The 13,988-nt window shown below is 36.8% G+C and overlaps 1 protein-coding gene across 3 annotated transcripts in view; it reads right to left on the bottom strand.

The window, feature by feature from the left end:
• Nucleotides 1-1,894: 1,894 nt before the first annotated feature.
• Alpha-man-ia (alpha-Mannosidase class I a) overlaps nucleotides 1,895-13,988 on the bottom strand; it is a 218,109-nt gene continuing 206,015 nt past the window's right edge. For all 3 annotated transcript variants that reach the window (XM_072009292.1, XM_072009291.1, XM_072009293.1), the window contains 4 exons: nucleotides 12,778-13,002; nucleotides 12,471-12,676; nucleotides 11,401-11,595; nucleotides 1,895-9,129 (listed from right to left, as the gene is read on the bottom strand). In XM_072009292.1, coding sequence (XP_071865393.1) covers nucleotides 9,007-9,129; nucleotides 11,401-11,595; nucleotides 12,471-12,676; nucleotides 12,778-13,002 — 749 coding nt within the window. In that variant the 3' untranslated portion in view covers nucleotides 1,895-9,006. The remainder of the gene's footprint in view (nucleotides 9,130-11,400; nucleotides 11,596-12,470; nucleotides 12,677-12,777; nucleotides 13,003-13,988) is intronic.

Genomic DNA, 13,988 nt, shown 5'->3' on the forward strand with positions numbered 1-13,988 from the left:
CTTCCCCTTCTACGCGACCGCTCGTCGTCTTCGCGTGTCGTCGAGGATTCACGATATTTTTGTATCCTCGTCGGAGAGGCGATCAACCGGAGGTTGTACGCGGAGGCGGGAACGGAAACCGTGTGCGTGGCGAAGTGGCTGAAATACGAACGAGTCTAACCCCCTTGTTACCCTTTAGGGTAAATGCCGAGTCCGTTACGCTGCATCGATGACGACCTTTGAACTTTTTTTACGCTCGTCTTCTTTGAAGATTGCTTCGGGTTAGGCTGGTTCAGGTGCGAGATGGAAGATCGCAACTATAGTGGAATTTGCAACACGATACATGTGGCGGGTTTAGGATTTTGCGAGCAGGTTTTGTCTGTTTTATTGACGGTTTAGAGATTGTAATGTGCTAGAGTGTTTTACTTTAGAGTGAAATTTTGCAATTGATTATCGTTATAGATACGTTGCGAATTTTTACGCAAACTCATATTTTTGAGATTACTATTCGAGTAGAAATCTTTTTCAACGTCTAGATAGTATAATTTTCGATATTTTGTGTACTTTTGCATACTATGATAACATCTCATACATTTCGTACGCATTTCGAATTCTTTTAAATTAACAAGGAATATAAAATCAATTTAATCAACGAGATACGATAGTCGATACGATGAATAAGTAAGTAAAATGAAATTTACAGCGTATAGACATGCTAAAAATATTTTATCCATTCTACTTTTTAAGAAGAGAGTTGTAAAGATTTGTTTAGCTATTTCTTCTTTCCTCGTCGTCATATTGCAAAGTTGCGAAGAAATTGAGCTACTTATAGCGTCGTGTTAAACAATTTTCTTAAACTTTTTGATATGTAAATTATATTCTATATGCTTTCCACAATAACGTTGCATTTATATAAATCCTATGTATTACCTCACTACGTATTATGTCGGTCTTTAATAGATTAATTTGCATTCCAGCTAATGGATGTATTTCGCTTAAGCACCATCGAATTGAATTTGCTATGTTAGTGAACGTATCGTTCTCATTATTACTTCGATAATTATGCTGAAATAAAATAAGGCTCTTGATGAATTTTTAGTAAGCATAGAAATGAAATTTATATAAAATACACGAGTATTTACCTAATTTTAAAATATTTACCAAACGTTAATAAATATTTGAAAATATAACGTGGCTTCTAGCAATGTGTTCAATTCATGGCAACCTAATGTCGTACAGGAATTTCGAATCGACTAACAATTAACCGAGCAACGTGTTTCGTACACGGGTCATTTCTGATTGGTTATTAACAGTAGCCGGCGGCATGACCATTAGGAGGATTCAGTCGGCCATCAAAGGGATTTGTTACTTCGATGTCGATGGACATTCTCCATCCCCCATGGACCTAATTAGCACATGAAGCAGCTGCGCCTGATTTGCATTATTGAACAATAATTCTACTTACCATCGAAATTCCCGATAGCTATTCCCTGATATATGCAGCTTATGTACAATGTGTAATCATCCGACCTTGTCTCACGTTAGATTATTTCGCCTGTATAAATTTTGTTAGATAATCAATTTTTCTCGTTTGCACCTGTTTCCTGACGTTAGTTAGGAATTTCATAAAAAAGAACGCACGTTGTCTTATCGATTGATTTTTTAGAGAAGATCGAGGAATGTGACATATTTCATACGAGAATTAAAAAGAAAAAGACACGAGCATTTACAGATAATATAAAGAGGGTCATAATTTCGTTAGATACGTACGAGAATCTAATTTTGCCATCTTCGTTAAAAAATCTGAATGTAGAGATCTCGAGAATGAAGGTAAATTCGCACTTGAATCGAAATTGAAGCGAGAAGTTTAAAAAGATGTGGAAAGCTAAGGGAACGATTACGAACGAAATATAGATTAAAGTATTATCATCATTTATTTATTTCATTGATCATGACAAAGTAATAATCACATAAAGCTGTTAAAAGTAAAACCCCCGTATTATCACTAAATCGTGTACTGTATTTACAAGTATAATTATAGTTCGCGTCGAATGCTGGCGCGCGACGCGCACATTGTTTTACATTTTATTCTATTATTCTTTTTCCTCTCGTTCACCCGTTCTCCTCTCTCCGTTCTTCGACCAACGATAAATATATAATATATATAATTTGTTTTCTTTTACACTATTTTATTTTTCCTCTTACCGGCGTCTGTCTGTTGTCGCTCTGCTTACAAAAATTAGGTAAGTAAAGCTAAGAAACTGTTTTCTATCTTTTCTTCTCTATCTTTCTCTCTCTCTCTCTCTCGATTCTTTGACAAAAGCGCACGTAGAAATTGTCGCTCATTTTAATCTCATTTTTTTTTTCTTCACTCTCTTTACTCACACCATAATCGCTTTCATACAATTTCTCTTTCTCTCACTCTCTCTCGCTCTGTTTCTTTTTTTTTTTCTAACCCCTTTTTTTTCTCTGGCGTAAGAAACGATATTATTGGTACCCGAAACCCCGTTTAATGAAAATCCTTCAAATAAAATACTCTAGTTAACAATAAATTATTAAATATCTATTCACAAATATATGTATAGGCTAATTATCGTTTATTACTATCTTCATCACCGTCGAATCTATCCTCGTCCATCGTCGTCGCTCTGTTAGATCAGCGACAATCTTTTCGTTACTATTATAAATAACAATTTGTTTTTTTTTTTTTTTCTTTACACAGGACAACGACCTAACGGTTTCCCTCTGTCGTTTTATTTCTTTGCTCGTGTAAGTATATAATATCAGCAGCAAAATAGAATTGTTTTGTTCGATCGATTTGTTCCTACGGAAAGGGAGGAAAACGAAGATCGCTTGCTCGTCCAATTCCGAGTGAGCTGGTTCCACGCGTTAGAAGACACTGAAGTTTTCTCGGTCTGTCCGTTGTTACCACGTCGTCGAAACGATTCTTCCTTGACAAATGAAATTTCGATGGTATTCGTTGTTCCTTCCTACATTGTTATAAATAATAACGACGAATATATTCAAAGTAACACGATTCTTTAATAATTATATACATTTAAATTCGTAATAAATAATTACAAGCGTCTATTTCGGATTAAAATCGCAAACATCTAAAAATATCTCTTTCTTCGTATTCGGATCGAACGAGGCTTCCCGACGAGAGCTTCCATTTCAAAACGAAACGAAGAATCGACGAAAGAATTATTTTGAACAGATCGCTTCAAAACACGTCAGTAACAATGAACGTCCATGAACGAATGACAATCGTAACTGTGTCAAGGATCAATGAATCTCTTAGAAACACACAACGTACGAGAAATTGCAATCGAAACACCTGCTCGTTTCTTTTGTTTCTTTGTCAATTCTCGTACTTAAGCATTTCGCTTCCATCCTGTACGAGAAACATACGCATGTACTTCCGTATAGTTGAGTGTATACATTCTATGGTGTCTTGCTTCTGTTCCAAGGATGAACGCTCGAAACAATGAATTTCCGAGCGGCCATCCGAGCCCGAGGAACGAAAAAGGCAAGAGGCGTAAAGTATCATTACGTTATAATATATTAAGTAACTTTCTGGCCGTCTTAGTCATCGACTCGCTGATTGTTTGGAAAGCGGATGCGGGAAATTCCTCGAGATCGGTCCTCGATCAAGGACACGTGTTTCTTCGATATTTCCCGTCCCTTCTGCTGCGTTTAATTGCGAAAAACGACAGTCGATACTTGGGAGAAAAGATTTGTCGATTCGATCGTTTGATATCCAACTCTTTTGTTACGCTCTTTCTTTTCTTGTTATAAAAATACGTTCTACAGTTTCCATTCCGACAATCGTTTCGTTAAACCGTATAAGAATATTCGCGTGATTCCTGAAAGAAGAGGACGAAAATCGCTCACAGAATGTCGGCGGTTTGTGTCAGGCAGTGTTTTAAACTTCGAAGATCTTCGCACATCGAGTTACAGAAGAGCTTCAAACATTCGTAAGCGATGGTATAAATCTTCTTCGTCAGGAATCGATGATTTCCATTTTTGGTTTTGCAATTTCAAATGTCGTTTCCTTAATTCGTATCTGTCTCAAATTCTCGAAATCCGATGTTTCGTTATGCGTTATCAATTAATCTTTGAGAAATAATTCTTCAAGATTTGATCATCCTAAAAAGCTACCTGTTAAAGGTCCACCTATTAATCTTTATGAAATACTACGACAGTCTAAGCTTTTGTACTTTCGAAGTATTCGGTTAATTTAGAAACCTACAAAAATTACAAAAAACCAAGGGATTTTTCTAAAAAGATATCACGCAAATCTATTTCTTATACCTTTAAATAACCAACATACTTTGATTCTTATTGTCGCCGATTAAAATCCCTGAAACTTATAAATCTACAAAAAATGACGAAAAGGAACAAAACTAATTTTTACATTTCGCGAAGTTATCTTTATCTTTCCAAGAACGCTGCTCGTTATTCGTAATGGAACGCAGCTTCGCAACATGGGAACGCATCCGACTCGAACTCGAAACGCGTCTTGACAACTTGAATTTACAATATCTCTCACGTACCTCCACTCTCACGCACACATAATCCTTTCTCTCTCTCTCTCTCTCTCTCTCTCTTTTCTTGCGCACGTTCGTTGCAAAGCCTATACAATTACACATCCAGTAACCTCTATATAACTCTGTTTCTACGCCTCGTACCTCCTATAGAATATGACTTTCTTTTTTTACTTTTCTCCTTTGAAATCTTTTCATCTATATACACGCTAGTTTATCGGCTGCTACATCGTTTACTAAACTACCACGCGCGACTGATTTCGCGCGTCGCTTTTACGCTTTTCCCCTTTCGTTGAAAATCGCGTGCGACTCATCCTTCTGTCGATCGTTTAACCCTCTGACAACGAAGGCTGAATCAATTCCGTCTCACGTACGTGTTTCACGCTTGTCTCTTTCTAAATTACGATTACGCGAAGCTGCCATAAGTTAGCTTCATCAATTCTAGTTTTTCCGATTTTCTTTTTTATTGTACCGTACAATGCGTACGGTAGCAGTTCGATTTTTAGGAAAAGAACAGGAGATTCCCGTAAGTTTATTTATCGCAATGAAGCGACACGATTGATAGGGAATTTTAAGATAAAAATAAAAAAGAACAACGTTTGCCATATCAATTTTTTCTAATTTGCAATTTATGGAGACTGCCATTCTGCCATTTGAAACCTAGAAAAGCTCAAACTATGTCATTCTCTTCGATCAATTTGAGATATTTAGTTATCGTATCGCTACAGCCTGTATAACGTAATTTTATTCGCAATGTAAGAAACACAGTTAAAAATTTCAACGTATCTTGAAAAATGAAAAAATGCTACGTGGGATATTTTGACTAAAAGCTACAGTATTGTCCTAAATGTTTTAAGGTTCTACGATTTTAATTTTTGAGTAAATTCGATTGTCATAGACGAGTGGAGAAGCTATATCTATGGAAGTTTCAATAGAATAAAATATTCGACAATCGCGTCGACGATGATCCAGTCTTCTCTGCATAGGGTCAATGATGGATACGACGTAGGAATTTGGCTCGCGATTTTTGATTTGTTCAACACACACAAGGAAAAAATATGAGTCTCGTGAGGTTACGCTTGCACCGGAAACTACTGATCAGGGGCTGCACGTTGATTCCGGCAGCTCGATGGCCGAAAGCCTTCCACGAGACGAACATTCGATGGATGATGCTGTCGAACGCGAGAATCGATGCAACGGTGATCGCTGGACTGCGGATGTTTACGTGTTTCGGGGAAATTTAATGGTGCAAAAATGCACGCAATGCGGAAAAATATAAAAAATATCCGAGACATAGCTCGAATTTTTATTTCGATCCTGCAATTCGAAGAACGAGTGCCACATTTGTTTCTCAATCGCGTTTAATGTACAGTAGCAACGTAGAAAGCTTTCGATTCTCGATTAGAGATAATATTAAGTGGGTGAATCAAATATTGTCTTTCGTTTCTTTGCGTTCATAAAAATACGAATCTGTGTAAACATCTTCAGTCCAGTGGTTTTGAATGTTTCTATTGCGCAAAGTTGAGAAGATGGCTATGCAAAGGGCGCAAGAGCGAAAGATGGTGATCGTGTCCTATATCGTGATAATTGACGATTCGATCGCGATTTCTTATCGTTAAAAAATCCCTCAAGTTTGGCCAAATATAAAAGAATCGTTGCTAATGCGCGTCTTTCATGTTTGAATTTTACATGGAAGATTTTTTTGAGAACAGTAAAAGATTTCTGCTGGTTCATCGAGAAGAAAGTAAGATCGAATCTTTTGCCAGCCAATTTCTCATCTTTGCATAATATTAATAATAATTATATTTCGTTGTCCGAAGGGCAACCCTCTAGTTGATGTTCATCGTGATGAAGATTGTACTGGGGGATGGTTTTTGATTTTTTTTTCAGGCAATATAACTTGTCGGAGAAACGAAAATTGATTCTTTCGTTAAATGGATGGGTGATTCAAATTTCGTATTTTGAAGATTGCTCTTTTTCTAATTTCTTTGATGGATAATTGACTTTTTCGAGAACCATTCGTTGGATCGATGAAAGAATTCACATCGAACGTATATTTCCCTACTAAGATAGAAGTAGAACGTTAAGATAAATTTTAAGATCAATAGCGTTAAAATATTTAGTTATTTGTTAAAATAATCTATCAGTGCTTTGTCGATATTCTAAATGTGTTTTATGATAAATCTACTAATTCATAGAATTTTCCGTATTTTACGGAAATAATTTGCAACACTTAAGAAATTTTTCCTAAAGAATCTTGGCGATGGTAAAAATATAAAAAGATATCAAACGTATAAATATGTAAAATACGTGAAATAAATCAAGCCCGTTCTTCCATCGATACCATTGTAATTCGCACAAGTAGCCGACGCTTTTGCTCTTGTGCTTCTTCACATCGCCGTTAAACACGCTCGAAAATCGTAAAATCTTTCCTTACGTTTCCTCGTACGCTTATTCCTTTTCCATATTACGCCCATAAAGATTCAAACTACGAATTCCATAGAAAAGTTTCGGCTGAAACTTCTTCGAAATTTTCTCCAGCCAGTTACATGGAAGCACTTGGCGATTCGCCTTAAAATTCAGCCGAACGCGACGCAGAAACAAAAGGATATGTAAGGAACTTTTAAACGTAACCCATTTATGCTCCAGCTTCTGTAAACTCTGCACTCGTATTTCTAAGGAGATTTCCAAATTTCAATAACTGCGTTATTTCAAGCAATGAAACTCCGGTATTCCAATAAGATATTCTTTCCAAGCATAAATGGATTCACACGGTATAAAATGCAAAAATACTAATGTCGTCTTTTGATTTTATTTCATGTTTTCACGAATTATGACAACAGTTTGTTTAAAGAGAAACGAGAGTTACCCTTCGTTCGTAATTAAATATATTAAAATTTCTAAACGAAGACAAACATCGACTTATTAACAATTCCGTGAACTTTGATTTCTATAAAACACGCGCGTAGCCGGTTAAAATTTAAAACGAAATCGTCGCATCAAATACGTAGCGCGACTGGATCGAACGAATTTCCATCGGCGCTTTCTGCCACCGAGACGATCGAGGCGCAGTGTGTCGTTTATTCAAAAAGTAGAAAAAGATAGAAAAAGCCGCGAAGAAGAAGGTCTCGTGTCGGTGAAGTCTGAAAAGTGGCGAGATCGATCAGCGATCGATATAATTGTTAATTAAAACAAGAATAACTTGTAGATCCACCGATCGATCTTCTTGGAGGACTGGTGTCATTTTCTTTCTTTTTTTTTTTTTTTTTTTCATACGTTCTTAACGTAGTTATACGAAATTTTAAATAATTACTTATTTCGATCTAAATGCTTTCCCATAAAATACGAATTCCCAAACCAATTACATCCACTAATTAATTAGCAAATAATCATTTTCATTATTTGTCAGAGAATTTTATAATTTTTCGTTCTTTTTTTTTCTTTTTTTTTTAATTTTTACCTCTCGGACGTCAGAGTGCCACGTTTTCAAAAAAGCTCGAACAGAAGGAAGAAGGAAAAGAGAAACACCGATTGAACAGTTTCGCCATAATCATCAAGAGATCCGACTGGAACGTTCGGTATTCGGATCTTCCTTGAAATAGGATCGGCTGCCTAGACCATTTTTATGTCGCAGGCGAAAAAAGAAAATGGGCCAAGCATTCAGGCAAACGATTAAATTTTCATTCTAGTTTCTGCCTCTCTCACACGCATACACGCATTCTTTCTCTATTTCAAATTGTCTCTTTCGCTCGAGCATACGTTTCTCTCGTCTCTTTCTTCTTTCACTCCATCTTTTTCACGCGATCTATTATATAGTTTTGTTCACACATTCTTTCTTTTTTCGCTATTTACAAACGTACTCTGTGTGTATGTGTGTGCATGTGTGTGTCTCCGTGTAATTCTTCATCCGTATAGTTTGTCGCTTAAATAACGTTCGTTATCATCTTCTCCACGTTCTCCCTGTCCCCTATTATATCTCGTTTTACCTAAAATAATTATTTTTAATTGTATTCACCGCGGCGACACGTGGCTTTTGCGAGCTGAGTATCCACGTCGTCGTTCCGCCTCTCCAGTCTCTCTCTATTTTCCTATTTTTTTCACTGTTCATCGATCTGTCTATAATTTTTCACAGGTAATAACGCGTTCGTTAATTTGTTCCTTTTCCCCTTTCTTTTTTCTCTTTTCCTTTTCTTTTTTTCTTTTCTTTCTTTTTTTACCTTCTAAATCCAGAAACTTGTTCACTGTTCTATTTTTCCTTGTATTTTCTTATCGCGTACACTGTTGAATTTCTGCTTTGCTTTTTCTTCTCTTTCTTGTTTCTCGTAGTTCCGAGTTATTCCCTCTTCTTGTTCATCTCTCACGTTGTTGCTCTCCCTTCCTGGTGCACAGCGGACGACTTCCGATTGTTTCGAGCTGTTAGAACGGTCTTGCTGTGTCGTCGGTGTGTCGTCTTCTTCCAGGTGTGAGAGTTTCCTTTGAATTATAAAGAGGGAGACGCCCGGTACAGGGGGTTGCCCCTGATGGGAAGCACGTGAGCCTCGGAGTTGAACACCCAGTCGTTCAGATTTATGAGATCGTCGTCGCTGAACAGCAGGTAGAGGTACTGAAATAGACAAGAACGTAGACTTAACGATTATATCCTGCTGGCTTGTGCATGTATTTATTATTAGCTATTACCAAGTATTGCACTGCAGATTTTTATATTTAATATTTATGCATAATTGCGAGTTTAGAAAGTTTGCACGTTAGGTATATTCGCGAAAAATCTGTATGTATGAAAAATATAGAAAAGTTCAGAATGCATATAACGTGGGAGAGTATACGAAGTATCCAAAGTGAAGTACACGTTATAACATTTAGTGGGTGAAATGAATCTCTGTTTAACTTCCATTTACCTGTGTGTTCATAGAAACGTAAATTTGTATAAAAATCCGTAGTTTAATTATATCGTTTTGTACGTAACGCGGCGCGCTAATTATCTAAAAGTTGACCGTTAGACTTTCGGTAATAATTAGATGCAACTGTTGAATTTTTGTTCTCGCGTGTTCGAATAAGAAGGCTCAGAAAGATAAGCAAAGTAAGATAATATCGGTTAAATATATCTTCGATAAAAGGAAAGGAATAGCCATATTTTAGCAGCAGCGAATGCGTTAATTTGCTTTTAGATTTTTAATCTGACCATTCTCTTTTATACGATCATTAAAAGAATCAAGTTATTAATTTTAATATTTGATAATTAATCAGCTATTATATGTTTATAAATGCTGGTATATTTTTTCTGTTATTATTTCTTAAGCTTGTATTATACGTAATTTCATATAATTTAATAGTACATGTAAAATACTAATGAACGATTAAGAGATATTGGGATCGTAATCATTTACGAGACTTTAATAGAACTCGGATGCTCTTTCTCGAGGCGCAATCGAGGAGTATCGTTTATTGCAGATATTAATTCTATTTCTCTGTCTAGCCTCTAACATTCCCTCCACGTACAAAATAAAACTAGTACGCGTCTGAAATAATTTATCATCGACTTCGTTAATGTAATTTACAATTCATAGTTAGAAAACTGTATAGTAAACTAATAACGACTTTGATCGTTTTCCAGAAATAGTCTTTACACACCAGTGTCAATTAGTAAAAATGTTAATGATAATTTCAGATTTCTATTCACCTACGCTCTATGGTTATAATTTACAATTATAAAGTATTTAAAACGCGTCGCTTTGAAATAACAATCCAGCTAATGAGATTTTTCCGAGAGTCTCGAGAAATTTGAAGTAGCAATCAAGCAAACTGTTAACAAGTCGATTAACTTCTTAGCGTAGTCGTCGTTCTAACCGATAATTGCCAGACGCAGGTCCCTTGCTCTTGCCTCTGATCGTTTAATTTTTGTGCAACGGTTGCAATGCTCGCGTGAAAATTCTCGCGTTTCACTCCCTTTAACCGGAAGTTAACGACGCGGCCACGCTACGCCCCGGATAATGCAATTTTAAACGCGTTGCGAACGCTCGAAAAATGTTTCATCGGCCATGCGGTTCTCGGCAGAAGATTAAATGAAAATTTGTGAACGCGACGTAAACGGCGTAACGACCAAGAAAACGTTCGTTAACGTTTAGGAAAATGGGAACAGATTGTGAGATATCGTGGCGATAGCAACGTTAACGACGTTTAGTTGGCATTCTTAGCAGGTTTAAACTGCTAAGGAAGTGGAAAATAAATGTGTTATATTGAGTGGCAGAAACGACGATTGTTATTATTATTTCTCTTTATATTTCTTATTACATATTATTCCTCGATAATAATGTAGATATTTAGTACCAGTCCTCTACTACTAACAATTTGAACTGTTACTTTCAATTAATTAGCGATCTGTATTGCTATTAAATTGTACAATTTCCTATTGCAGTAATTACATATAATTATGTAATAGGAGAAACAAATGTCTTCGAAATAATCGCGTAACAAGATACAATTTTCCTTTTCCCACTTCTGATAAACACCATTGGATACGCAGATCGTACAATATTATAAATTAATCGTACAATACTCTTCTTCGTATAAAATTCTACAGAATGTCATTTCACGTGACACAATTTTTTTTCATTTCGGTTTTACGTCACATCTTCTCCTAGCGTGATCTGTAAACTGTAGATTCGATACCTATCGCGTTCTATTACGATCGTTGTTTATCTTTAAAATAAAGATTATCGTTCCAACGCGTTAACGTTCACTCAGTGTTTTTCGCGACTAAAATATGGCTAGATAGACTAATTATAGAATAATTATATTATGAATATTTCTCAAATTCTGGAACGTATGCAAGAAGTTTGGCTAGAAATCAAAGGAATAGCGATAGAAATCATGGTACCTTGAGCGTCTCGGCGAAGAAGTAGCTCTGTTGCACGTCGTCCTGCGGAGGATCGACCAAGTAAACATTATGAAGTCCGGTGAAGCCTCCTGGAACGCGACAGTATTTCTCGAGCGCTTGAACAGCTTCCCAGCCCCACTCACGGTATTTCGGATCCTTTGTCAGCCGCCACATCACGAAGTACGATTCGAAGGTCTGAAAGAAAAATATTTTACCTCGGAATTTGGCGAACAGCCTGTGTTTGTCCTGACGAGTCACGCGAAAAAGAACGGATTGAATATTTCAGCTTTCATTACTGGTGGTGGAAACACCCGGAAACAAATGCCGAAATGTTTCTGTCTGCTTCGTTTGATCGTTTTTTTCGTCTGTCATCGAGTCATACTCGTCCACGCATTTTTTTTCTTTTTTCGTTTAATGATAGACTCGCGCACAGAATGGATCGAACAGATGCTCGTTTTTGAAAGTAGATTTTGTATTTTTGATAAAAATGGAAATCGTTCGGATGTTGATCTTGTTGTTTTAATTCCTTGAAGCTGTGTTTGAAGCTGGCGTTTATCAGATTTCAGACAAGGATAGAATAGAAATTTCGTTTCTAAAATTCATGGATGTATCGTTCGACTCTTTGATTTTCTAGTATTGCGAGAAACATATTGCAGAAAGTAACGCATTTAACGAAGAATTATTTTATAAAAATTTTGCCATTAACAGAAAATCAAACAAGAACTCCTTAGAGCCAATGCACAGCTTGTTGTGCCAAACGTACAGTTGGAAAACAAATTACGAAAGAAACAAGATGTTGATCTAAATTGTATCATATAAGAATCAATGGTTGAAAAATCTGAACAGATTTAAAAAATTACGAAAACGATGAGAGGAGTATATTCAAATTAAATGCACAAAGAACACGAACATCTTCCACCGTTTAATTATTACATTTTAATGAGCATTCAACGAGTCAATAGAAAATTCATATCGATATATTCCGCACCTCGACGTTTCCATTATTTACTTATGTAGCTTCTGATCGATAAACAAGTACGTTGATTCAAATCTGTATGAATAGAACTTACCTCTGGCCGAAGAATGTAGTATTTTTCGCCGTTCTTTAAACTCTTCGCTTCGTTACCCTCGATAAAGTGGAAGGCTTCCGGTCCGAGTTTCGTGTAACTTCTGTCGTAGGATTCGTGGCACGTGTTGGTCAGACCAGCGGCTATCATCATGTATCTCTCAGACAGTTCGTTTTCCTGGGTTTTCGCTCCCAATGCAAACATACCACCTGGAGACAGACAGGCCAATTTTGTAAAAATATGTTTTTTTTTTATTAGAAAGAGGTATCAGCTTAAAGGAAGGAATAAAAGAAGTTTGTTTCAAACTTACCAGCGAAACACGCCAGATGGCCCATTTTATGCTCGAGCCTGTCGTATTTTAGATCCGACACGTAGAGCAGCTTGCCCTGTGATGTCTTGATCATGTGTTCATCTATAGCCGCGATCGCTTCGTCGTACATTTGTCGGGCTTCGACGTCTTCTTTGCCGGACTGAATCCACGCTTTCAACAGATACTCGTAGAAACTGTCACCGAGACCTCCCAACGACATGTGATCTGTGATTCGACAAGAAAACAAACGTTCGTCAATCCGACTTGGAATATTCCCAATTTTCTTACGTTCTATCATCGTCGTATCATTTACGGATCATTTACGGATTTGTCGTTATCCATCCTTCTGGCATTTTTAACTTTTTTATATATGTACAATTAACTAGCAATTTTGGCAAATTTTTATAATGAAAATTCTTGTGTTTTATTTCGGAAATAAAAAGATGTAATAAACGATGGTAAACTTATCTATTCCGTTCGTGCCTTCTCTTTATTAAGATTTGGCGAATTGTTAATTAACCAGACGACAAATACATCCGTTTCTGGCGAAACTGATCTAACGCATTACTGTCTTTATAAAACTTGTCGTACTGAAATAATTATAGCCTCTACGTTCTAAAGATTATGCTCGAAAAAGCAATTAAAGCGAATGCTAGAAACGAGATAATAGAAATACGCAATTTAATTCCATAAGGCGGAGATTCAATTATATCCCATGTCTGGCATAATCAGATAAATTCGTCAAGTCCAGAGAGCAAGTTCGTTAAGACAACTTCGAAAATCCATCTCGCGACTCCTCTTAAGCTCATTACACGTTTCAAAAGCGGCGAGATAAAGAAGCTACGTCGAAAATCCGCTGGATTCCTGTCGACAGGGTTTCCATTTTAATAACAGTCAAGAAGACATCCCCGTGCCGTGCGACTGTATAGCCAGTTTCATAACTCTCAGCTTTCCACCGAGGCGGCTTTCCATTCGACTGGAAAACGAAGCGGACAAACCGGCGAAGAAAGCGTTTCCAGCCACTTTCAGCCAACGAGACAATTACTTTGAAGCAGCTTTCTCATCGTATTTACGAACACCGATACCCTTCGACGGTTACAGAACGCCATTCAACGACTTTGCGACTCTCCAGTATAATCGTTGTTCAAAGCAATCGGATTTTCAAAGGAGACAGCGATTAATAACGCCGAGGGACGACCTACGCTGGAAAT

Source organism: Bombus fervidus, chromosome 8, assembly GCF_041682495.2.
Source record: "Bombus fervidus isolate BK054 chromosome 8, iyBomFerv1, whole genome shotgun sequence".
In the NCBI taxonomy this organism is placed as follows: Eukaryota; Metazoa; Arthropoda; class Insecta; order Hymenoptera; family Apidae; genus Bombus; species Bombus fervidus.